This window comes from Pituophis catenifer, unplaced genomic scaffold (assembly GCF_029215685.1).
Source record: "Pituophis catenifer annectens isolate HBS135680 unplaced genomic scaffold, rPitCat1.0.hap2 SCAF_3, whole genome shotgun sequence".
Taxonomy (NCBI): Eukaryota; Metazoa; Chordata; class Lepidosauria; order Squamata; family Colubridae; genus Pituophis; species Pituophis catenifer.
Window position 1 is genome coordinate 112,074,664 of NW_027256883.1, and position 26,971 is coordinate 112,101,634.

General features: G+C 38.7%; 1 protein-coding gene across 2 annotated transcripts in view; it reads left to right on the forward strand.

Moving 5' to 3' along the window:
* The first annotated feature begins 235 nt into the window (after positions 1–235).
* The window catches only part of RALGPS2 (Ral GEF with PH domain and SH3 binding motif 2), an 86,706-nt gene continuing 59,970 nt past the window's right edge, over positions 236–26,971 (forward strand). For both annotated transcript variants that reach the window (XM_070939244.1, XM_070939245.1), the window contains exons 1-4: positions 236–404; positions 16,732–16,866; positions 22,410–22,517; positions 24,156–24,206. In XM_070939244.1, coding sequence (XP_070795345.1) covers positions 16,810–16,866; positions 22,410–22,517; positions 24,156–24,206 — 216 coding nt within the window. In that variant the 5' untranslated portion in view covers positions 236–404; positions 16,732–16,809. The remainder of the gene's footprint in view (positions 405–16,731; positions 16,867–22,409; positions 22,518–24,155; positions 24,207–26,971) is intronic.

Below are 26,971 nucleotides of genomic sequence, written 5' to 3' on the forward strand. Positions count from 1 at the left end.
GAAAGACGGAGGTCTCAGCGACGGCCAATCGAGCCCTCCCCCCCGCAATGCGGTCAAAGGCTGTCACTTGTTCTCGCCTTCGATTTTAGGCCTCTCTACACTCGCATTGGAGCTCGAGCGGTCGGCGCCTGCGCGCTTTTTTTTTTTTTCCAGCAAGCCGAATTCCAGGAGAGGAGAATGGTGGGCGCATGCGCCCTTCTTGCCTTCCCTCCCCTGCCATCCTGAGCGGCGCGCGTGTGTGGAGGGAGAGATTCCTCCCCTACCTCCGCTAAGCGGCTCCCGGTACTGAATGAGAGCAGCCGAAGCGGCGGAGGAAAGTCGGGAGCTGGGCGGCGATTGGGCCAGCCGTTGCTGCCTTTTACTGCCTCTTCTCCGGCGCCCGCTCGCCCTTCCCTCCTCGGCAGGTGAGCGAAGGAGCTGCGGGCAAGAGATGGGGGCTTTGGCGGGTGGTCGAGAGTCTGCTTTTGCCGGCTGGGCGAGAGGCTCCGCAAGGCCCTCGGCGCTGGCCGGGCTCCCCGAGGAAGGCTGAGGCGCCACTCGGTGCTCTTGGCGCTTCTCTTTCTTCCCCGCCCGCCCCGGGCTTTACACTTCTCCAGCCGGCATGTTTCGGCTCGCCTGCCGGGCTAGGCGGGGGGTCGGTGGGAAAAAGGGCGCCTCTCTCAGCCGCCCCGGACGCCGTTCCCGGCAGCCCAGACGCGGCTCCTCCGTTTGACGCCTTCCAGACCAAGGAGTGCCCGCTTTCATACTGTTGGGGGGGGGGGGGGAATCTTCAGAAATGCTTTTAGGGCCGTTGAGTTTTGACGTGAACTCTGTCGAGCTGCAGAAGATGCGACTTCGGATCCAGACCGCAACGGGAAGCTTCGATTTTACCCTGAGGCATGCAACAAGCCTTTCTTTATGCTGATAGTATTTAAAAAGCCAGATGCTTCTCTGATATACTTTCACTTAAGGTTACTAGCAGTACAGCGCATTCCTTATTTGTGCTCTCTTTGTGACACACCTATTTCTGTCTCTTGCACCTGTGACTGTTTGGGACGTGTGTTGCGTTTTAAAGCACAATTTCTGCTTCGTGATTTTCTCGGACACAGCCTGTCCCCTTTAAAGAAGCCACATACTTCACCGTGTTCCCCCCCTCTTTTTTTTTTTTTTTTTTTTTTTGCTGCTACTGCTACTTCTAGAACTGCCCTGTTAGATGTTTAGTTTTGCCACAGAAGTGGAGTATTCGGCTATTTATATGTAAAAATGTAAATATATTAATTCATGTGTTTAGAATCCTTTACATAATACATGGCTTGATGGGTTAACATAGGATCCTGGTTTTGTAAGCTTGAGATAGCTTGCAACCTTTTAATTAGTATGGGTCCTACATAGTCTGGTATTTCAGGTGGTTCTTCAGATGTTTTTATTTTCCACCCTCCTCTAATGCCATCATATTATGAGCCAAAATTTCTATTAGGGCTAGAAACCTCATCTGTTATGTTCAGAGAAGGGAAGCCTCTAATTTGACTTAAGCTCCAATCTTCCAATCAGAGGTTGGTTTTGTCCCACATATTAGTGTGTATTTAATTTGACTTGGGTATTATTGAGATATTCTAATTTCATAAATATACACAACTTGTTCCATAAACTAGCCACCCTTGTTGCCTTAATGCAATAAACAGAACAAACTAACCCCAATTTGTCCTAAATCAAGAGTATGCAATTTGCCTTGGTTCAATTAGCACATTAAATGCTTCATGACTTATTGAGAGTTGCACTTCCAAAGTAAGAAGGGACATTTGTATATATAATTGTTTTGTTTTCAATACATAAATACTGTTAGACCTCTCTCCATCTTCACCCTTTTGCAAAGTAAAAAAATAAAATGCTGTAGTTTGTTTGGCCTCCAGTAGATGGTGAGATGGGACTGAGATTATACATTGAGGAAACAAGAGTTCCTCAATGCTGAGAAAACAGACAACAGAAAAAAGATTGAGAAAAGGGGGACAAGGGTAGTTCTTGTAATAGGAGAAAATATGTGCAATGGTTTAAAACAAGAAAAGGGGGAGAGGTAAAGCAATTTGAATCTATAGTGAGAAGAAACCCAGAATGGATAGGAAGGAGAGAAAGTATCATTTTGGATATAATGAAAAAGTAGGAACCAACTGAAAAATCAGAATAAAAAATATGGAAAGTCAGGAAGAGGGAAGAAATACACAGATACAAGAGTGGAAAATTCCGCAAGAAACATCAAAGTACTATTTTTTTAATTTTATTTATTTCATTAAGCATGTATTTTATGACAGATACAAGTGTAAACATAATTATAAATACATGAAAAGGATACAAATAAAAGAAAACATTAGAATAAAAGAAAATAGGTAGGCAATGAAAAAAATAGAGCCGCAGATGGGAGGGAAAAATAGGATTCTAGAAGGAAAATGCTCTGAAAACCAAGGGAAAAGTAAAGCAGTAGGCAGAGGAGAAGTATATACTTAGAGGAAGGTTTTTGGGGAAACAGAGAGGTATAGCAGGCTGCATATATCTGGAGACTTAACCTTGGCCTAGAATCTCTGAGAACTCAATTATAGAGTAACTATTGGGGTTTATTCATACCAGTATTGTGAAGTATTTATCATGCTACCTAGAGGTTAAGGTTATTAAAATGTTTAGATGAAATCATGGTTAGTTTTTTAAAAAATATTTTTAACCAAAGTCCAAGGTCATGGAAGCTGCCAGTATTTCTAAGTGCTTCTTTTGCCTTTTAAATGAGAGCCAAACGTTCTCCCACTCCAAAGACATAGTGTATTGTAAATGTGGGTAGTTGCTGATATTTTATAGTCAGTTATAATTCACTGATATCTTAGCAGTTGGAAGAGGTAGACTTCCAGAGAATCCTTTAGTGTAATTTTTGAGTTGCTTTTTACTAGGTATAATTCCAGGGCACTGTATGTAGTAATTTGTATAGAGGGTTGTTGTGGGGAAAATAGGAGCAAAGAGTATTAGGTATATTTGCTGTCTTGAATTATTTAGAAAAATAATAAATATGAGAAATTAAACATTAGAAAAATTTAAACATTCCCCTGATCTTATTTTATTCTAGTGTGCAGGAAGGAACCCTAAGAAAAATTAATCTGTTGTAATTTGCCAGAATTTTCCTTGAAGGTGGTAAAGTGATTCTGTTAATTCCTGCAATTTGGTGAATAAATCAGATAGGTGTCAAACGCCAGTGAAATCAGGAAATTCAGGCAGTTCAAATGAGTATAAAGATTTATTGCAAGCTTAAGCTCTCTACAAAAATCTGACCAACTAATGGTCAAGGGAAATGAGCAGGAGATAAAAAAAACTATTCAAGGTAGGTGGACTTAGATTTCTGGCAGGGGCGCAGAGACTTGTTACTTACGAAGCTTTTGACCCCCTCCCTCAGGTTCAGCCTGGTCATCTCCTGCAATAGGATTTGGGAAGGAACATTTTGATATATTTGATGTTAGAGGTCAGAGAGCACCAAGGATACCTATTTCAACCCTGAGATACAAATATTCTCCTTTATTGATACTTGATGTCAGTTGCCCTGAACGGATATAATGCTATTTGTTCACAAAATATTCTCTTTCAATAAAATATCAGCATTTTATCATCAAAGGGAAAAAGAATACTCCAGCCTTAAAGAAGCAATTTATATACCAGTGCCATTTTATATTCATTCCATTCAGGGTGGATTTGATTTAAATCAAACTGATTTAAATCATGATTTAAATCACTAGTCAGTAAGGCTTGATTTAAATCATAGTTTTCTACATAAAGACTAATTCTTGCTGGTATAACTTTAATATGCAAGTAGATGAAGATTTTTAGAATAACAACTTTTCATATTAGTTTTTTTATCCTCAGTTTAATAGGTTAATCATTCATATTTGGACAACTTTTCTGTTGTACTTAGGAAGGAGAAAAATAATCATTACTTTAATAATAACAATTTAGATTTATTCAACTGAAACAATAACATTACAACATATGTTATTTGCTTAAACAAACATCCATGTTTGTTAACTAATTTGGCTAAACAAAATATATATATATTAAGAAACTTAGACTGTCAGCCCAGCCTACACATGAAAAATTTAAATATTGTCCTCTGTAGCTCACTCGTCATCTTCATCTTCTTCTTTGTTCATAATCTGGAAAAGAAAAACAAGCTTTCCTGCTTTATCGGGTCCCAAACGATTTCTCAATTTAGAATGAATGAGTCCAAAGGAAGAGAATATTCTTTCAACACTGCAGAAGAAGCTACTGCTGTTAAAAGTTAAATCATTACTTGAACAGTCTCTAAATCCAAGTGCTTAAGTGACTTCCACCAGTTCACTGGTGTGACTTCCTTTAAAATATCTTTAGCAAACATATATTTCTTGAATGGTTCCCCCTTAGCTTTGAAGTTTATTATAGTTGGCATTACAGATGGATGATTGCTGGATACCCATGTCATAGCTAACTCCTCTTCCTCAGCACTTAAGTTTTGACCCTGATACTGGATATTGACAATATTTGCCAAAAAATGAGCTGGAGACAGTACTTGTCCCATTCGTTTTTTTAATGCTTGTAATTTAATTCTGTCCATGTGTAGTTCTGTTTTTAAGTGTTCACTCAGTTCCTTCCAAATTTCAACAGCATCAGCAATAAAACAGCTATTTTTCTGTATTTTGTTTAAAGCTTCAGAGATGGGTTTCAGGATGCTCAGCATATGTTCAACATTTCTCTTAAGCCCAATGTTGAGGATTTTGGCCGTGACAGTGCCATCTATTTGATCTCGATTTTCTTCACAAACTGTCATCAGAATAGGCCAGTTCTTGATATACTGCTCAAAACAGTCCACCACAGAGTTCCATCTAACATCTTGAGCGGTTGGAGGGCCAGTCTCGCTGAATCTGACCGAACACTGGTAAGGTCGCATATTAAGGCCTACCTAGTGACGATAAAGACGGCAAAGTCTAACTACTTTTCCGCCTCTATTGCGTCATCAGGGAATCATCCGGCCGCCCTGTTTAGGGTGACCCGCTCCCTGCTCCATCCGGGAGTGCAGGAGGATCCCTTAGAAGGCAGGGTGGAGGATTTCGGACAATACCTGTATGACAAAATCGCTCAGATCCGGGGGGATTTGGACTCTGACTGGGTAGATCAGGGCAGGGTGACGAGGAACAGTCTTGAGAATGTTATCTGGGAGGAGTTTGATGCTATGACTCCCGATGATGTGGACAGGATTTTGGGGAGACTTAGTGCGGCCACATGTTTATTGGACCCGTGTCCCTCCTGGTTGGTACTGGCGGGAGGTTACGGGAGGTTACACGAGGCTGGCTCCAGGGCGTCATTAATGCTTCGTTGAGTGAGGGTCACTTCCCCGCTGCCCTGAAAGAGGCAGTGGTGAGGCCTCTCCTCAAGAAGCCGTCCCTGGATCCGGCAATATTGGCTAACTATCCTCCTGTCTCCAACCTTCGCTTCATTGCGAAGGTTGTTGAGAGTGTGGTCACGCAACAGTTTCCGCAATTCCTGGAGGAAACATCCTATCTAGATCCGTTCCAGTCGGGTTTCAGGTCTGGGCACAGCACGGAAACGGCATTGGTCGCGTTGGTGGATGATCTCTGGAGGGCTCGGGACAGGGGTTGTTATTAGATCTCTCAGCGGCTTTTGATACCATCGACCATGGTATTATGCTGCACCGGCTGGAAGAGTTGGGGGTGGGAGGCACTGTGTTGCGGTGGTTCTTCTCCTTTCTCTCCGACCGGTTGCAGTTTGTGTTGGCAGGGGGGCAGAGGTCGACCTCGAGGCCTCTCATCTGTGGAGTGCCGCAGGGATCGGTCCTCTCGCCCCTTCTGTTCAACATTTATGTGAAGCCGCTGGGTGAGATCATCCGTGGCTTTGGAGTGAGATACCATCAGTACGCTGATGACACCCAGCTGTACATCTCCACCCCAGGCCACCCCAACGATACCCTTGAAGTGATGTCCCAGTGCCTGGAGGCTGTGCGGATCTGGATGGGGAGGAACAGGCTCAAGCTCAACCCTTCAAAGACTGAGTGGCTGTGGCTCCCGGCATCCCGATATAGTCAGTTGACTCCATCACTGACTATTGGGGGCGAGTCTTTGGCCCCCACTGAAAGGGCTCGCAATCTGGGAGTCGTCCTGGATAGGCAGCTGTCTTTGGAGGAACATCTGACGGCTGTTACCAGGGGGACATTTTATCAGGTTCGCCTGATTCGCCAGTTGCGGCCCTTTCTCGATCGGGATTCCTTGTGCACAGTCACTCACGCCCTCGTCACCTCTCGTCTTGACTACTGCAATGCTCTCTACATGGGGCTCCCCTTGAAGAGCACCCGGAGGCTCCAGCTGGTCCAGAATGCAGCAGTGCGGGTAGTGATGGGAGCAACATGGCGCTTCCATGTAACACCGCTCCTGCGCGAGCTGCACTGGCTCCCAGTGGTCTTCCGGGTGCGCTTCAAGGTGTTGGTTATCACCTTTAAAGCGCTCCATGGCATAGGGCCTAGCTATCTGCGAGACCGCCTGCTGCTACCGACGACCTCCCATCGACCCATGCGCTCCCACAGAGAGGGCCTCCTCAGGGTGCTATCAGCCAAACAATGTAGGCTGGTGACCCCCAGGGGGAGGGCCTTCTTGGTGGGGGCTCCCACCCTCTGGAATCAGTTGCCCCCGGAGATAAGGAGAATCCATGACCTCAATGCCTTCCGTCGCTCCCTTAAAACCCATCTTTTCCAGCAAGCTGGGTTGGCTTAAGAAATTTTTAAATTCTTTTAATCAGTCTGTGATTTCTTAACTTTCAGGCCAAAATTTATATATATTTTTAAATGTTTTTTAATATTTGTATTCTATGTTTTTTATCTTGGCTGTACACCGTCCTGAGTCCTCAAGAGAAGCTTGGTTCCACCCATCCTTTTCAGAGCTGCTGCAGCAAAATGATTGTTACGGAAGTATTTAGCAATTTCAACAACATTAGTCTTTATTTCTGGAACACTTAAGTCTTTGGCTAAGAGGTTCAGCAAATGAGGTCTTTTTCTCAACTCTGTTCATGTTATAACATTTTTGCTGTGAAGAAGAGGCATGTGATCTCTGCTGAGTCAAATTCAGTTTTGAGAACTGCAAAAGTAAACCAAGCATCTATGATAATATCTTGTAGGCAGAGAAACTGCCCAATAATCTTACAAAAACCTCTGGAAGAACATGATCTTGTGAATGGATTAATGGGATTTATTTACCAAAAAAATTAAACATATACAGCCTTATTCTACATAATTAAAAAACTAATCTTTATTTCATGATGGAATAACCTTTGGATGGTAATATATTTTCCTCAAAAAGCATTTTATTTTAAAAAATCCGATTTAAATCAAAAAAATCCGATTTAAATTTTTAAAAAATCTGATTTTTTTGATTTTTTTAAAAAAATCATTGATTTTTATCCACCCTGATTCCATTCCATGATTGGCCTATAAAGTTCTTTATACTCTCTAAGCTTGATTCTTTGCTTACATAGATTATGTATAATGCTTACAGTGGATAATGAAAACATCTATAAGCAAGCAACCAAACTTGGAGAGCACCAAGAATTTCACATTTATATTAATGCAAAATAATGGTGAGCTCCTCTTCACTAGAACGTGGATTATCAGTATTTTTCTTTGTATTCCTTCATTGAACAGTTGTACTTAATGGATAAATAACACCTGACTTTTCTAGACATTTTAATTGTATTTTTTGTAAATTCAACCCAAACAAGTCAGCAATAAGGGATTATAAAAATTCTAAACTATTTGTTTGGAAAGCATCCTGTCTTGGATAAAACATACTAATTATGTTCTTCCCAATTTTTGCTCATTATTTTCTATTCTCTTTCAAATTTCTGCTAAATATTTTTCAGGCACATTTTAATTCCCCTAAATTGGGGTTTTTTTGCTTTCACTTTTACTAACTTTCCCTTAGTGTAGGAGAAAAGTAACATTCTTCAGATTTCAAAAAGAATTGCAGTCTTCATGCACATATTAAACCATCGCCCAGCTACTCCCTGAACAAATCATGTTCATGTATTAGCATATCTCCAATTTTACTATCTATATTCGCCATTTTTCCATTTTTAACATTTTTACTATGTATAATGTTACCAGTGTTTATTGTTTGTCAATTCCATTTTCCTAATCTGTTAATTTTTCTTGGTTTACATTGTAGTTTTGCTGTTCTTTGGTCTTTGATAATTTAACAAACATTTTCACAGCATTTAGGACTTTCCATTTTTTTTCTTTGAAACTAGTATTAAACATATTAACAATTGATATAATAGAAAGCTCCAAAATTTCTTCCAGCATTCCATCGATTCACTTTCATTCCAGATCTTTTCATCACATCTGTTCCATTCTATTATAGGCTCCTTACTTAGTAACTCATTACCATTTTTTTTTAAACTTTTCATCAAAATCACATTTCTTCTGTCTCTTTGAAGTTTAATTATTTCTTGCATTCTTTGGCTACATTCATAGAAGCTATATTTTACTTTAAATACATATGCAGTATTTTTTTCTCTTCTCATTTTTGTAACATTTTTTCTATATGCATTTATAGGCATCTTTTTCTCATAGAGAAAAAATGGTTTTTAGTGTTCTGTACCACTTTCATTCTTATCGATTATACTTTAAATTACTCAGAATCTTTTTGAAATGTAATGCTATGTACAAACCATGACTGAATAGCAAATGTTTCTCACTAGCTTTATATTAGCATTTCTGTAGCATTTTCTTATTTGATCTTTAAGGTCCTAGGTAACTTGGGGAGTGATTTTTTTGTTTTGTTTTGTACTCTTATTTAAAATTCAGAATTCTGGCCATAAGAAATAAAATATATTGAACTATGTAAGAGGGAGAACTAGATTAGTCTACAGTGGTAAAAAAAATAGGAGTCTGGTTGTATCTAACCAGTTCCATTAAAATATATGAATTTACATTATGGCCACTGCAATAGTTGTCTGTAGGCTTCTGAGTACAGAGGTTTCCCATTTTATCCCAACTCTACTATTATACATTATAAGCTTCAAATAGAAAAGAGCCCAAATCTAGTTTTTTAAAAAAACAAAACTTCCATGAAATACATTTATATATTGAGTATATCTAAATTGTTTTCGTCCTCGCATAATATGGTATCAGAATTTCTGTGGCTAAGCAATACAGATGTAAAATGTGATGATATGTGACCATGCTGCTTAACCACAGCAGTTCCAATAGCAGTTTACCATTGTTAAGCAAATTACCATTGGTCACTAAGTGAGGACCTTACATTACTGGGACTTCTGACTTCCTGCCAGTTCCCCATTGACTTTGTTTGTGGGAAACCTGCAGGGAAGGTCACAAATCTCAATCAGTGATTGCAGGATACTGCAACTATCAGTTGCCCAAGTGCCAGATCACAATTATATGACTGCAAGTTTGCTGCAATAGCTGGAACTTTTGCAGAATGGTCACAAGTATCACTCATTCAATGCTGTCGTTAGTTAGAACAGTCCCTGAAGAAGCTGTTAGCAAAGGGCCACCTGTACAGCAGTACATATTATTGATGATACGATCTCCTTTCGATTTATGTCTTTTAATAGTACATTATTGTTGTCTAACAATACTTTTTAAAATTTAGCTCTGGGTGCATATGTTTAAACTTGTTACTTGAATTTCCTGGTTGCAAATCACCATGTAAGCGTGAGAGAGGTTACACTATGAAATAGACGGTTCCCACTGAATATTTGACATTAAATGGTGATGAAAGTTAGATACTATTTATCTGAAGAATGAGTATATAAAGAGTATAGTGTTTATTAGAAAATGTTAGCCATTTGAGGTAATCAAGATCAAGATACAGACACAGCAGAGGTAACAGAATCTAACCAAAATCGAAGTAGGGTGTTTTGCCAAGTGTTAGGAAGCGGCCAGACAATTGGTGCTTTGAGGATCCAGAGATAATGAACAAAAGTAAGGAGATTTTAAACTTTATTAATAACTTTAGCAGCTAGATATTATCAGAAATATAAAAGCATAACACTTCAAACAGGATGCTCTCCCTTCAGCTGCTTGGAGCCCTCTTTTGACAGTAGCAGAGACATTCCAAAGGCCCTAGTACACAACAATGAACACTCAAGCCTATGCAGAAGGCAATTTCAGGGTTTATATTAAAAAGACTCCAGAAGGCTCTCCTTCTGTGGTCACAAGGCTGCAGGATCTGACCTTGACTGATCTGGGATGGGAACAAAAATCTGAGAACTTTCCAGATAAGGAAAGCTTTGCAGCTGTGTGAAGATTCCCCCCTCCCCCTTTCTCTTTATTCAGCAAGCAAGAGAGAAAAGCAAACAGATTAGCTGAGAATGAGATCTAAATTTCTAGAATTTTCTTAATATGAAGGAGAAAACAAAACATGTCTGTATAATCCTTAGACTACAATAGTTTTCCATATTGCCAGTCCACAGGTTTATATTAGTTTATCCTCACGCTCTTCTCAGGATTCTTTTCACAAAGTCCCACTCATTCTTTTGCATTCTCAAAATTAGCTCTACATCACCTCACACTAGATTTAGTGTTTTTTTTAATACTGAAACTTGTTTTCTACTCTTGAAAGCACAGTTGGTATCTTCAAAATTAATAACCAAATGACATTTCAAAGCACGAGTGCAAAACATTTTAATAAAAACTTGTAATTGCAAAATAACTGAGATAAAATTATAGCATAAAATAAGAACTCAATTGAAGTTGTAGAACTTGCCCAGTATCCTAGGGATAGAAACTCTAAGTGAAATCCTTTTAAAAATACCAAAAAGCCTTTGGAGAGTAGTCTTGTTTTGGCATTCAAGTAGTTAAATTCAAAGGACTGATCAACATTTCTGGAGAGATGAAAATAACAAAGAAGAATCTGTTAGTGTTTGCAGCAATCCAACCAGCACACAAGCAAATAATTCAGCAGGATTCATGTATAAAAGAAACTTCTTTATATACAGTAATATAAAGCATGATGCATGTATACAATACCCATGCAGTAGAAGCCAGAACCAGAACTCAGAACCCAGAAGTACAGAATCAATATACAGAAGCTATATAATACAGAGGCTATATTCAAGGACAAAGCGACTCTTATATACAAATCAGTCAAGCTAAACCACACCCGGGCTCCGAGCCATCTGGATCACCAAACAGACCCCATTGGCTGACCTGTTACCATGTCGATTCCAATTCATGAACTCTCATACACTGACAGAATCTTAACTGAAAAGGGCTTAATAGATTTTCTTCTTTATGTATTAGAATGTAAATATGAAAAGCAGAATTACAATGGATTAATGCACTTTTAGAAGCCTTTAAGGGTCCAGGACTTTTACACACAACTTAAATCCAAATATCAATATGCAATATTGATCAGACTTAGTATTTGCAGTACATTTTTTCCCTGTCACAATTTATATGAATGCCAGAAACAAACTTTTACATCTTTCTTTTAGGAATACTTAAGCACATGCCTTTTTTCTCCAAAGTTTGATGCCTCCAATACAGCAAGGTTATTTAGCTCAATCTTTTTTAAAATGCATTTGAGATGCATTTTTTAAGCCAAGTCATTCTCCTTTAACTAAGTAAATATGGTCATACTTTCCTCACAGCTTAGAATAAAAAATAGATTGTTATGGTAAAACATTTATAAAACTAAAGTACAAAGCAGGATATTTAAAGTAAAGTAGAATGAAGAGAAGCAACTTGATGTACAGTATCAAACATTTATGTTTTGTGAACCTTCTATATTTAGTCCCTGAATTATGTGTTACGAATTAATTACATTCCGCTGTTATACCCAAAAAATGAATGAGGCAAGAACAGATTCTTTGCTTGATGATTTGATCTAACCATCTTAGATCAAAGCTTGGTGAGCTAACGAACATGGTTTTAATATGGGCCTATCCATTTTGATCATCTAGGTGTAATGAGGTCAGGGAGTGATTCTTTGGTAAAAGCTCAAATAGTTTTTCTTTTCATGTTAAAGGTGGAGAATATATCATTGCAATTTTCAAAGTATTCACAGCTAAATCTCCAGCTCAGCTACTTTATGATACTTGGTTAGGTCCCTATCTATAGGTCAATGGAAGTGATGCAAAGTAAATTTATCAGAGCATTTTATATGCCCAAGGATTGTATCCAATGTGATTTTATGGCTTGAGTTTAGCCAAAAAAGGTCAAGTTAATAATTTGACCAATAGATAGAATTCTACTATTTTCTATTTGGACAAATTCCACCCATTTTGTTGGATAAATTTCAATGTTTGTGGTCCCAAATAATCTTAATGGAGGGCCAGTTTGGTCTAGTGCCATGATGGCAAACCTATGGCACACGTGCCACAGGTGGCACGTGGAGCCATATCGATGGGCATACAAGTGTTACCCTAGTTCAGCTCTGGCGCCAGCTACCTGATTTTCTGGCCTTCCAGGCCCACTGGAAGTTAGGAAACAGGCTGTTTCCGGCCTCCAGAGGGCCCCGGGGGGTGGTGGGAAAGGCCTGTTTTTCGCTCTCCCCAGGTTCCAGAGGCTTTCTAGGAGCCTGGGGAGGGTGAAAACCGCCTTCCCCACACCCCCGGAAGCCCTCCAGAAGATGGAAACGGCCTGTTTTCCGACTTCCGGTGGGTCCAGAAGGCCCGTTTTTCGCTCTCTCCAGGCTCCAGAGCCTTTCTAGGAGCCTGGGGAGGGTGAAAACCGCCTTCCCCACATCCCCGGAAGCCCTCCAGAAGATGGAAACGGCCTGTTTTCTGACTTCCGGTGGGACCAGAAGGCCCGTTTTTCGCTCTCTCCAGGCTCCAGAGCCTTTCTAGGAGCCTGGGGAGGGTGAAAACCGCCTTCCCCACACCCCCGGAAGCCCTCCAGAAGATGGAAACGGCCTGTTTTCCGACTTCCGGTGGAACCAGAAGGCCCGTTTTTCGCTCTCTCCAGGCTCCAGAGCCTTTCTAGGAGCCTGGGAAGGGCAAAAATGGCCTTTCCCACCCCCCTGCAAGCCCTCCGGAGGCCGGAAACAGCCCGTTTCCCGACAAGTCATCAAACAGCCATTTCCGTTTGATTTCTGTTTCAGATAGGTAACCTGACTTAGTGGATCAAGGAATTAAAAGCACTTGCAGGAAATTTGTACTTTCAGACTTGCAATACTGACGTCAGCCGTCCCAGATTAACTAGATAGGAAACACTACTAGATGAACTAATTCTATTTTATTTTAAGGCTTTATGAACAGATTCTTATTCCCCATCACTTAGTGATGGTAATCTCAGCAGTCCCCATTACTGTCATTAACCAAATCCTACTAGCCATTAGGTAAGGACCCATCCCAATTCAAGTAAATCCTAGCTTGGTATCTCCCAGTCCCAAGTCTCAGTAAAATAAAGGAGTGCCTCTTGTTGAATCCCACCATCTGCCCATCTTTCCCTAATATCTCCCCTTTTGGCTGCCTGCTGATGCTAGCTGCCCCTACCACCTGGCCCTACATGCCCAGTTGGGGCCTTTTGTGCCACCTTCTTTTGGGCTGATTTACAACTGTATGCCTTATACACTTTACAAGCATAGCTCAGTAATGGGAAAACCAGTCCCAGTTACTGTAGTTAACCAAGGATTATCTGTATAACTAACATTTTGTATATTAATTTAATCTTCTATTGTTAGTGCTGATTGATTAAATTCCTTTATTCTTGAACCAGAGAGCTTGATTATAGGATTTACATCCAGACATATTATTTAGATATGCTCCATATTCTTTCCCTTATTAAAAGCAGCTTCATGTTTGTTTCTTTCATGTTTATTGCAACATTTCAAGATGCAAGGATGGGCTACCCATAATGCTCAGTCTACATTGTTAGCAAGTTGTCAATGTTCATGCCAATTTCTTTTGTCTTTTTGCAATAAACAATTGAAAAACTATTTTATGCCTTAGAACTATGTCTCAGAAAGCAAAAATACATTTTTATCTTATCCTCACTAGCGTCATTCTTTCACCAAACACATACCTTGTAACTTTCAACGCCTTTGGAGGCGTTGGAATCATAGCTTCCTCCCCTGTATCAAACATTACAGATTTTTTTAAAACTTAAGAAAAATCTGCTAAATTAAGCTCCCTGAATTGTCAAGGGTTCAAGATGCGGTATACATCATTAATGGGAGATATTTTTATTTTGAACTTTGCATATAATCAGACTTTCCCAGTCTTAAAGAATTACTTGCTATTAATTTAATAGTATATTTATGTTGAATATTTTGGAATTATTCTTCCTTCAGAATAGAGATTAGTGTGCAATATACATATATGTAAAAATATGTTTGAAAGTTGATAACAATACACATAGTCCTCGACTTATGACCACAATTGAGCCCAACATATCCACTGCTAAATAAAGCAGTTGTTAAGTGAATCATGCCAAGATTGTTAAGCGAATCACTGCAGTTAAGTGAATCATGTGGTGGTTAAGCAAATTGTTTCCCCCCTTTAACTTTAACTCTAACTAGTCAGAAACCAACTGGGAAGGCTGCAAATGTTGATCACATGACACCTGGATCAGTGGTGGGTTTCAAAAATTTTTACTACCAGTTCTGTAGGTATGGCTTGGTGGGCGTAGCATGGCTTGGTGGGTGTGGCTTGGTGGGTGTGGCAGGGGAACAAACTGTAAAATCTCCATTCCCATCCCACACCAGGGGAAGGATACTGCAAAATCCCCATTTCCTCCCGATCACCTGGGATTTGGGAGGCAGAGAATAGATGAGGGTGGGGCCAGTCAGAATTTTTACTACCAGTTCTCTGAACTATTCAAAATTTCCGCTACCGGTTCTCCAGAACTGGTCAGAACCTGCTGAAACCCACCTCTGTCCTGGATGCTGCAAACGTCGTAACTATATGCCAGTTGCCAAGCACCCAAATTTTGATCATGTGACCATGGAGATGATGCAATGATTAAAAGTGTGAGAATTGGTCATAAGTCACTGTTTTAGTGCTGTTGTATCTTTGAATGATCACTAAACAAATGGTTGTAAGTCAAGGACTACCTGTACAATACTGTAAAATCAAGAGAGGGCAAAACAGATCCTTAACTTTCATTCCTTTATATCCTTAATAGTCTTTAAATTTCATAAATCTGGAAGCTAGCACTTCTGATTACGCGTAGTTGTCTTCCCCTTGCAGCTACTGTATAACGGAAAAACTGCTAGGAAAAAAATGGCAAATGTCCATCCTGCACCTCCCAAACTTTTTTAATGAGTTTCATTGCTTAGGCCATTGCTTTGGCACAAAGTTCTTTCTGCTCCAACATTTATTGAATTTTAAATTTCTGTTTATATTAAGTTGTTTTAAATTGTAAGTTTCTCATTATATTATATTGTTTTAAGTATGTGGTTTGGTTCATTTTTGTCAATAAATAAATGAATAAGTTTTTTTTATTTGTTTAAATAGATTCTCTTTATCTAATTTTAAGTCTTGTGTAAAGAACAAATCACATTTTTCAGTCATATTTACAGGTAGTCCCTGACTTATGACTGGTTGCTTAACGACTGTTCAAATTACCGCAGACCTCTCTAGGGGTACTTAAGGCTTAGTCCCAAAGTTCTGTCAGCTCCCTCCCCCGGCCTGCATTTTCAGCAGTTAGTAGAGTCCTGCAGTTACATGGCAGTGTTTTACAACAGTTTTTTTCCAAAAAGCAGCATTAATTCTGGCTTTCAGCAAAACCTATCTACTGTAGACCTTTGATTCACTTAATAACCATGGCATTCATTTAATGACCACTGCAAAAAATCAGGTTACATGAGTGACCCAACTTGACTGTCACGACTTATGACTATGATTGGTAGGTTCCATTATGGTTGTAAGTTGATGACTACCTGAGTGTAGAAATATTGAAAATTCAGTTTACAAACTTTTAAGGACCACTGCATTTACTCTCATTTTGTACAGTTCTCCTATCATGTCCTGTCTTCTATTTACTTCCATATCTCCAATGCCTAGTACTGCTCCTGTAGAGTCAAGATATCCATCAATATCTTATCCAGCCCACTTATCCAAAATGGAAAGAAACTAGATCTAATACTAGAAACAGTTGGAAGTACTACATTCTCCAAAACTGAATCCTCAGCTCTAAAATGAGTTTTAACCTGATCAAATCTACTGTGTCCAATATGAAAAATGCTAATAAACTTTGTAGTACAGAGAAGCATTTTCCGTATTTGTCCTCCTTGATAGCCACTTGCTATAGAAATTCCACTGTAGAAAAGATGGAGAAAATGCTCAAGACAAGACAAAGAATATGTTTGAGTAATATAGTGCTGAAGAACTATTTTAAAATAAATTAATTAAATACTCAGAAGCACTAATGCTGTAGATATTTAAGTCTCTTAAACAGTATAAACATCAAATGTAGATAAATAAAATATATTAGCATTTGTAATAACAGCACCAACTAGACATGTAATATTTTTCTTGTTTACTGGACTCAGATGGTCATTAAAGTAATGTACTGTTAGTTTGAATTTGCTGCTGTTTGTTCTGATTAAAGTTCCCAAGGATTTAAATGAATTATAGTTGATATAATGATACAATGTAAAATTTTTATTCCATTGTATTTTGCATTAAATTAGATTTTTTTGATAGTTTTGCTATTAGCAAAAGTATGTTGAGCTGTATTATGAGGCATATGCATCCTTAACATTACTTTTCTCTTTTAAGGAATGATAACTTGGGTGAACGTGAACGAATAAAGCCACTTCTGCAAATGTAGGGCAGAAGGCCAATGGTGCAAACAGTATGGCCCTAATGAACGGACAGACCAGTAATATTAATATTGTAGCTACTGCTTCAGAGGTAAGGAAGAAATAATGTCTTATGCAGTCAACTTAAACAATAACAGAATAAGTCCTTAATAATCATATATAATGCAGTACAGAAGGGGGGGAAATTTAAATATTATGTTATGTAGAGAATTCCTATATGCTAGAAAACTATAAGGCATATTTACAGTATAAAATATGTAAGCAAAGAACAATCCAGGTAGTCCTTGAATATGGCCGTAATTGAAACTAAAATTATGGTTGTAAATTTTGACAGTGGTTCAAAAATTAAACCATGTGACTATGCCCAGTTTTATACTTTTTTTGCAATGGTCATTAAGTGAAATCTGTAGTTGTTAAATCCATTTTATCCAATGGGCATTTTTGTCAGTAACTGGAAATAAACACCATAAAGTGGCAAAAAATGCCCAAAATCATGGACAAATGACATGAAGCGCTACAAACAGCCATAAACATGAACTGGTTTTGCCAAGCGCCAAAAATTCATTCATGCGACCATAGGAGGAGTACAGCGACCAGAACTCCAGAACCAGATCATAAGTATGTTTTGGCAGGTCCATTGTAACTTGAAATAGTTGCCAGGCAACCAGTTGTTAACCAAGGATTACCTATATGGACATCTTTGTTTTGTTTTTAAAATGATTATACAGTACTGTTCTTTGCAACTAAGAGAGCCATGTCTTCTGACTGTACCTCTTGTTATTTCACTGATTAGATTTGGGGGGATGTATATAATAAAATGAAAATTACATAACTGAAAATATTGTTTGATCCCATTTGAAACATTATTTTATTTTGAAATATTCAGAGTTACCTACTAGAAGTTATCAGATAGCATTTGACAATTTAGGTGAATAATTTGCCCATTGATAATCAAAAATAGTAAAAATGTGACACAATAGTCACTAATAGGAAAACTATCTCAACAATCAAGAGACAGTGATTGTATCAATAATATGTCTGCATGTTAATGGTTTTTTACCAAAAAGGAGTGTTGTTATTGATTTGATTCTTTGTGCAAGTTGAATTTGCAATTTATGTGAAGGGAAAGAGAGGAGAGAAGAGCATGGCTCTTTTATAACAAGGATCCCCAGCCCCCAGGCTGCAGCTTACTACCAGGCCATGGCCTGGGCGAACATTCAAGCAAGAACACACAGCTCCATTTGGCATGTGTGCCTGCCACTTGCACAAATGAATGGAGCTGCACACACACGCTCACCCACCATTTATGCAGAACTATCCCCTTTCCCCACCCCCACCCCGCCGGTCCGCAAAGCCAGAAAAGTTGGGACTGCTGTTTTATAAGACTTGTATAATATGTTTTGATTAGCTTGATAAAAGAATTAGAGATTTCAAAAGGTTTTTACTAGTTTAATTCCACTAATTTGATTTTTAGTATTGCATTTTACATTTCTGTACATTCAGTAGAATTCAGTTCTACCTTCAAGACGGCATCTATAGCATTTCTTTAACAATTTATTAAATTTATATGCTGCCCAACTTTTAATTACTCTTGGAGGCTCACAGAAATTATAATACCAATAAAAGATAAAAGATGGCAAGAATGACAAACCAGATAGAATAAAGCAAGAAGTCTCTCTCTCTACTTTGCCTAAGGCCTGGGTGAAGAGCCAGGTCTTCACATCTCTTCTAAACAACAGCAGAGTAGGGGCCATCCAAACTTTGGTGGGAACATTATTCTAGAATAATACAGGTGCTTCTATAGAGATGATGCACTTCCAAAGTCCCAATAGATAATTCAAACAAATCCAGAACATATCAATCCTAAAAGATCAAATCAGCTGAGCAATATTATGGGTGATGGGCAGTTCCTCAAGTATAGGTAATCCTCAGGTTACAACTGTAATGCAGTCTGCCCATTGGGGTTGGAAGTTGGGACAGCATTAAATGAACTGCCTCAAGAAACTACCAGCCAGACCTGCTCTCTCCAGTGCATTTATTAAATGAATGCATAGATTGTTCAATGGAGCTCAGGGATGGGGGAGATCCTGGGAGGACTTAAAGGCTAGACTGTAGATTGCCTCTAGAGCAGTGGTTCTCAACCTTCCTAATGCCGCGACCCATTAATACAGTTCCTCATGTTGTGGTGACCCCCAACCAGGGGGGTCTGTGGGTGTGGCTTATTTTGTGGGCGTGGCTTGGAGGTCATGTGACTGGGTGGGCATGGCTAGCTGGTCATGTGACCTGGTGGCCATGGCTATGTGTATAGGGACTACTCAGAGGGCTGAAAAAAGTCATTTCTAACAGATCCTCGCACTTTTGACTGGTCCTCACACTTATGACCATCTTCACATTTATGCCCGTGCAGCATTCTTAACAACCGTGTCACTCATTTCACAACTGCTTCTCTTCACCATGGTGACAAGATAGGGCAAAAACGTAAAATGTGAGGACAGTCGTAAGTTCGAGGACTGGTCAAAAGTGCGAGGACCAGTCAGAAATAACTTTTTCAGCCCTCTGAGTAGTCCATATGCATAAAAGCATACAGCAATAGAGAGGGATGAAGGAAGGGAAGGGAAATTAGAGTAGGAGTGAGGGTAAGAAAGGGAGGAAGAGAGGAGGAGAAGGAGAAAGGAAGAGGAAGTACGGAGGAGAAGAAGAGGGGGAGGAAGAGAAAGTAAGAAGGAAAGAAAAGAGAGAGGTGGTAGGTTTGAGGAGAAAGATTGCTGTACAATAAAAAAGATGAAAGGGAAGAAAGCCAACCCCCCCAAAATATAAAGATATTAAGATAAAGAATGAATTGTTAAACTTTAAAGAATAAAAGAGAACAAATATGAATAAATAGCAATAATTAGAAACACACATACAAACATACAATGTATTTTCTTTGAACAGAGTATTTGGCCGGTTCACAAATTTAAATAGTGTTTAGTCATTTCAATTAAATTTACAATTTCTATATTTCCTTTTTGCCATATTTATTCCTCATCTATTTTTGTAAAAAACCAATATTACCCTTCATCCTCATCTCTAATGTTAATCAAATTCAATTTTTCCCTTCTATTCTATATTATACCCCTTCCCATTGTCATCTATTTTTATATCCATCCTCACATTGGTTAATTATGTAATATTACAGTTGTTTAATATAAATTCAACATTTTAATATAAATTAATTAGTTATATAACTATCTTTTTTGTATATTAATCAATATGAACATGAATATTCCAATTATTTCCATGCAATCCAATTTCTTACAAATCAATTAATTATATTTACTAATAATAATAAACCAAATAATTTCCCCCATATATTCCTCCGAACCACAACTTAACCATTTCTGCTTTCAGGAATATACAATTAATACTATCTCAATTATTACAATTCCCTAGTTAAATAGAGCTTTTTTTCTTTTGTGTTTTAAAATCTTGAACTCTCCTCTTTTTCCCTAAATTTCCCATTGTTTGCACCTACCTTTTTTGGTGAGGAAAAAGAAAAGAAATCTGCCTGCCTAATTTTCCAACTTTGCAGCAACAGCAAAGCAGTTTCAGTTTCGTTTTTCAGCATAGCTAGGGGAAAAAAAATCTGCTCCAGGACTCTTTGCAAGGAAGCAGCAGAGCCCTGAGCAAAACAGCTGAGACAAATCATCTGAGAGTCGGGAGCCGATCTAATCAAGGGCTAATTAGCCTATGCTGAAGCTCCGTGGGCCAATAAAATTACAAAAAAACACTGAACCATTTGTTAAATTGCTGGCTCGCCCGCCCCTCGCCCACCACTATTTATTGGCAATAAATAGTGGTGTGGAGGGGCGGGGCAAGCCAGCAATTTAACAAACGGTTCCGGCAGAATCCCACCACTGGCTATAGGGTGGCCCTTTGAAGCCCCGCGGCAAGAATTTAAACAGTTTTTTTTCCTCTAGCCATCAGCTGGGACTCAGGAGGCAGCAATAGATTGGGGGTGGGCAGGGTAAGCGAACAGCCGGCGATCCAACAGAGCAGAGAGTGAGGGTGAGTGAAGGCGTGGGGGGGACGAGAGAGGGCTTTGGCGACCCCTGTGAAATGGCCGTTCGACCCCCAAAGGAGTCGCGACCCCCAGGTTGAGAACCGCTGCTCTAGAGGCAGTTAGACAGATAGCTAAAGTTTGCAAAGACCCAGTATTCTCTATTTTGTTGCACTAGTTAGCTTACTTTTGGAGATGATTTTTTTTCTCCAGTTCAAGAAAAAAAGCTGCAGAAAAATTTTCTTTCCTTGCTTGCTTTGTTTCTCTACTCTTCAGTTGGAGTCCAGGTAAATTTTTTTAAAGGGGTAGAGATTGGAAAGCAGAGGCAGAGTCTTTATTTTTAGCACCTAAATGGGGAGGGGAGATCAACAAATCTGTCCCTCCCAGCTTCTTTTGTTTCATTTTGTTTATTGAAAAAAATGGCTTTCTGGGGAGCGGGGGGTTAAGTAAGAGAAATATTTGGGGAAGCTCATCCTAAATCTGCCGCTTTTTATTCAGGGGCTGACTTCCCAAGTCCTAGCAAGAGGCAGGAGAGCTTTGCAGCCTCCCAATGGCCAGCTGATTGGTGCAGAAAACTCTAAAAGTAGCTGCCATTTCCACCAAGGAATTCTCAGGGCTCTGAAAATGGCAGTTGCTTCCAGGAGGCATAGAAAGCAGGCCCGAGCACTGTGAGTCCCCTCAGGGTGGGATGGGGGAAGTGAGGTGATGTGTTGCAGCAAGTGGCTTAATATGAATGACTGGGGGGATTGCAGCTGTCATAACTTTGAAACAGGTCATGTGTAGTTTTGGGTGCGTAACTTTGAACCCCTATTTAAGTGGTCTGTCGTTTCTTGAGGATTACCTGTAACTAGGTTCTATGCCATGTAGGAGTTTATAGGTGATGACCAACTCTTGAATCACAACTTGAAAGAAACTGGCAACCAATGCAGCTCATGAAACAGAGCTGTTATACGAGCACACCAAGGCATGCCCATCACTAACATTGCCACATTCTGAACTAGTTGAAGCTTCCAGATGGTCTTCAAGGATTTCCCCCTTATATAATACATCACATAGTCAAGCCATAACTTAACAGGGGCATGAGTGACTATCTGAAGGATCCCTGGATTTAGTGCACAGATTGAATTGTATGGAGTCCTTCATGACCACAGCTGACTTCTGCATGCTCTTTAAGCAGGAACTGTTCCTCCCCATCCAAACTTACACAACTTCCAGGCACTGGGACCAAACCTTGACAATCTCAAATGGCTGGCCTGAGGTCAGAGATTTAATTGGGTATCATTTATTTTTCCAGTGTTATGTTCATATAAAAAATGGTGTGAAATAGAATAGTGACTGACCCAAAGCTATCAAGTTAGTTTATCTAGCTTAATGTGAACTTGAATCTAGGTCTCTGATCTTTGCCTAGCACTTTAGTCTATACATGTAGTGGTTCTTAATATCTCTTTCGGGGACAAAAGTTAACAAATTGCTAGGCAATTTTTAATTTGCCACTGAATAGATACAATAATATGCAAGTAATCTCTCCTAAAAACCACTTAGGAACTCCTTTAAAAACATTTTTGTACTGAAATAACTTATTTCTTCTTGGACAGAAGAGTAGCAGCTCAGAATCATTGAGTGACAAAGGTTCTACTGAATTGAAGAAAAGTTTTGATGCAGTAGTTTTTGATGTTCTGAAAGTTACACCTGAGGAATATGCAGTAAGTAATTAACTAATGTTCCTAATTTAATAATCCTTTTGCCCTACTTTTAGCAAATTGTAACATATTGGTTTCTTCAAGAGAGTTAAAAGAGGGTTTGGGGTACTCTGTATCAGAGGAATGAAGAATCATACAGAAGTCTCCTATACACTGCATTAAGAGAAACTGTTAGTAATACTCTATATGGGAAGATAATTTTCTCTCTTTATCAATGCTGTTCTCTATCACAATTGACTATTAGGTAGAATTAAAATTAATATAGACTTTCAAATCAAAACTAAAACTATTTTTATTAACTACTTTAAGGATACCAACATTACTATATACACCCCCCTTTTTTTTAAAAAAAGAAAATGACTTGTATCCAGATTTACATAGGCAGAATGTACACCATTCTTCTCCAAAAGTATTTTTGAGATTCAAAGAGCATTCTGAATGGAATGGGAAATTCTTTTATGTTAGCCTGGATGCTAACAATTTTTGTATAGTTTCTGCTGTGTTGAGAATTGAGTAAAATATATTCCTAATTCTCAATCTCTACCATTTCAATTGGTCTTGTGCATTATTTATAGCATTGTATTTAAATAATGTTATATTTTTACCTTGCCGGAAAAAAAAAATAATTTGTGGCTTTTAGGGTTTGTTTTTTGAACTACAAATCAAGCTTCCTTTTTTAGGATTTAAAATATTGCAGGAAAATTACTGTGAGAATTCTCTCTTATATGCATGTGAGAATTTAATTTCTTCAGCTTAGAATTTTGTGGCCGAAATCAGATATACTTCAAAATAGTAAATACATTCATAATTGCTTCCATTTATTTATGAACACTGCAGTCCATAGTGATTTCTTAGTGAGCAATGTCTAAAGCATTCAGAACACAGGGTAAGTGTCATAAACAGGAGCTCAGTTTGAGCTTCTATGGTAGTTACCTACAAATAAAAGAATATTTACCAAAGGGAACTGTTTGTGATCAGATTCATTTACTTGGGGTGAAGCCCATCACAATTCCATTCTTAGAGGGATTATTCTGCAAAACTAATTCCTCACAGAAAGTGACTATCCTGTAAAATTGAAAAAGAAAATGCCAAGTGAAAATACAAATATTGTTTTGAAATATATTAATATATTAATGGGGAGTTGGTTTGATGTAGTAATTAAGATGCCAAGATTTCTAAGATAAGAACAAAATCCTCTCTGTGTTTCTAATTTACAAGCAAACATTCCTGATTATAATATGTTAGATTTCTTTATAGTCTTAACGGGTGGTAGCAATTGAATGGAAATGAATGCAATCCACAACAAAATGTGTTCCCAATCAACTAGAATTCTTAGTACAGTAATTCTAATAGTAACTAGTATTAATAATTCTGGCTGATCACTATGGATATTGTGAAATTAAGTTATACCTTCTTTTTTGAATTGTCAGCATCTAAACTGCTTCTATTAAGGAATGCTTTCCTGAATTTTTTTTTCAGTACTGCTCTGATTTCTTCCTTACCCTAGAATGGTAATTGTAATCACTGATATATGTAAGGAAACATCATTTTGCTAGGAATTGTTCTAGCATTAAATAATCAAATGAACTGAGTTGTGAAATAAGGAACATAATTTTAATTTTCTTATAACTTTGATTTAAGGGCCAGATTACACTCATGGATATTCCTGTATTTAAAGCTATTCAACCAGAGGTGAGTATTTCATAGAAAACTTAAAATAATTTGATAGAAAACAAATTCCAGTTTTATTATGATGATTTCCATATTTCATTTACTTTTAATATATGATAGATGCATATAGAATGTACTTTCCTTTTGCTTTAATAGTTTTAATGATTGACATCTGAATGGCTAGATAAGTAAAACATAATGTAATAATTAAATGTATTTTTGCTTCTTAAATATTCTTATAGATTATATTAGGTGGGTAGGTAGTATAGTATAGAAAATATTAGCATGGCATAGTCCAGAAATTAATTTTAAATATAATTATAGCAATAATTAAAGAAAGAATAAAGAAAGAAAATAAGGATATTAAAAAAAAAGAAATAGAGATAAATCCTCAATTTACAACCACAATTGAGCCCAACATTTATGTTGCTAAGTGAGAAATTTGGTGGGTTTTGCTCCATTTTATGATTTTCTTGACACATTTGTTAAGTGAATCAGTGCAGTTGTTAAATTAGTAAATAGTAACCTGATTGTTAAGTGAATCTGGTTTCCCCATTGACTTTGCTTCTCAGAAGGTTGCAAATAGTGATCATATGACCCAGGGACCCTGCAATAGTCATAAATGTAAGTCAGTTGTCAAGCATCCTAATGTAAATTTATTTATTTATTTATTTATTTTATTTGATTTGTATACCGCCCTACTCCCGAAGGACTCAGGGCGGTGAACAGCCAACAATAAAATACATAAATACACAAAATTTAAAAACCCGATAAAATCAAATTAAACTTTTTGGCCCAGACAAATTAAAATACCCCAATAATTTAAAAACAGATTAAAATTTACATATTTAAAAAGGGAAGAGATCAGGCCAAGCCCGCTTGATGGAATAAAAAGGTCTTCACAGCACGGCGGAAGGAGCGCAGATCCGGGATCCTCCGTATCTCCGGGGGGAGCTCATTCCAGATGGTAGGTGCCCCCACAGAGAAGGCTCTCCCCCTAGGGGCCGCCAGTCGACACTGTTTGGCTGACGGCACCCGGAGGAGTCCCTCTCTATGAGAGCGTACTGGCCGGTGGGAGGCTATTGGTGGTAGTAGGCGGTCCCGTAAATAACCAGGCCCTAAGCCATGGAGCGCTTTAAAGGTGGTAACCAAAACCTTGAAGCGCACCCGGAAGACCACCAGGAGCCAGTGCAGCTCACGCAGGAGAGGTGTTACATGGGAGCGCCATGTCGCTCCCATTACCACCCGCGCGGCCGCACTCTGCGCCAGTTGGAGCCTCCGGGTGCTCCTCAAGGGGAGCCCCATGTAGAGAACATTACAATAGTCCAGGCGGGAGGTGACGAGGGCATGAGTGACCGTGCGTAACGAGTCCCGATCCAGAAAGGGACGCAACTGGCGAATCAGGCGGACCTGATAAAAAATCCTCCCGGTCACGGCCGTCAAGTGCTCTTCTAAAGACAGCCGTGAATCCAGGAGGACGCCCAAGTTGCGAGCCCTCTCCGTGGGGGCCAATGATTCGCCCCCAATAGTCAGTGATGGCGTCAACTGGCTATATCGGGACGTCGGAACCACAGCCACTCGGTCTTGGATGGGTTGAGCCTGAGCCTGTTCCTCCCCATCCAGATCCGTACGGCCTCCAGGCACCGGGACATCACTTCAAGGGCACATAACCATGAGGATGCTGCAACAGTCATAAGTCTGAAAAATGGCCATAAGTTACTTTTTTCAGTGTCATAACTTCAGTCACTAAGTAAACTGTTGTAAGTTGAGGACTACATGTATAAAAATGTAATAACCTCCTTCGACTCAATAAATATAAATTTGAATAACTGGTCATTTTCTCTTAAAGTACAACAGTTTATCCTATATGTCATCACTTATCTATAGACAAATTCTTAAAACATCATTCACTTCTGATTAGCAAAAGTCCACTAAAGGTTATAAGAAATAATATCTATATCTAGCCTAATCTTTTTGCCATTTATTCCCAAAGCTGCAAAATCCTCAAAGTCATACTTAAAAGTATAGAAGGAAACTTAGCCAGAGAATGCCATCAAACTTGCTGTTCCCAAGGTTCTTAATATTTAAAAAGCTGTTAAAAGTCCTACTGCTACCAGTTTCAGCTGTAATGCCATTTCACATCTAGCATGCTATGTCCTTGCCAGAAATTTTACCTTCTGCATTTCAAGCACCTTTAAAGCCCTATATGGCAAGGAATCAGGTTATATGTAGACAGATGTTTTCTTTTTTGGTTGTGAGCCTGGGCAGTTATGTAAAAGTTTTAGCTAATGTAATTAGTTATTAATTAAATTAGTTATTAGTTATTAATATTCTGAAGATTGCTGTTCTTGCATCAGAAATAACTGCCCGGTTTGTGCTACCTTTTGTTCTTTCTCATAATATTATTTTACTGTTTTGTGAACTGCCCAAAGTTGCTGGAAGTCAGGCAATATAAAAAAGTTGACAAATAATTGTGGGTAACAGTAAATAATTTTTCAAGTAAACAACATTTGCTATTCTTTACAATATAAATACATGCATGTACATAACAATGTTCTCTTGTAGCATAAAAAGCATGCAGAACTCCAAAAGAATAAGATACAGTTAGAAAAAGAAATTACACAACAGAAAAAGAGAATCTAAACTTAATTTAAATCAATCCCACTCATCATACCCTTCCATACCTTTATAATCTTTGCAAACCATTTTTCTTTTACTACATCCATTCCTTGATTCATGCAGAAACATCTCTTACTAAAATCACATTCTTTTCTATGTTTTATTAA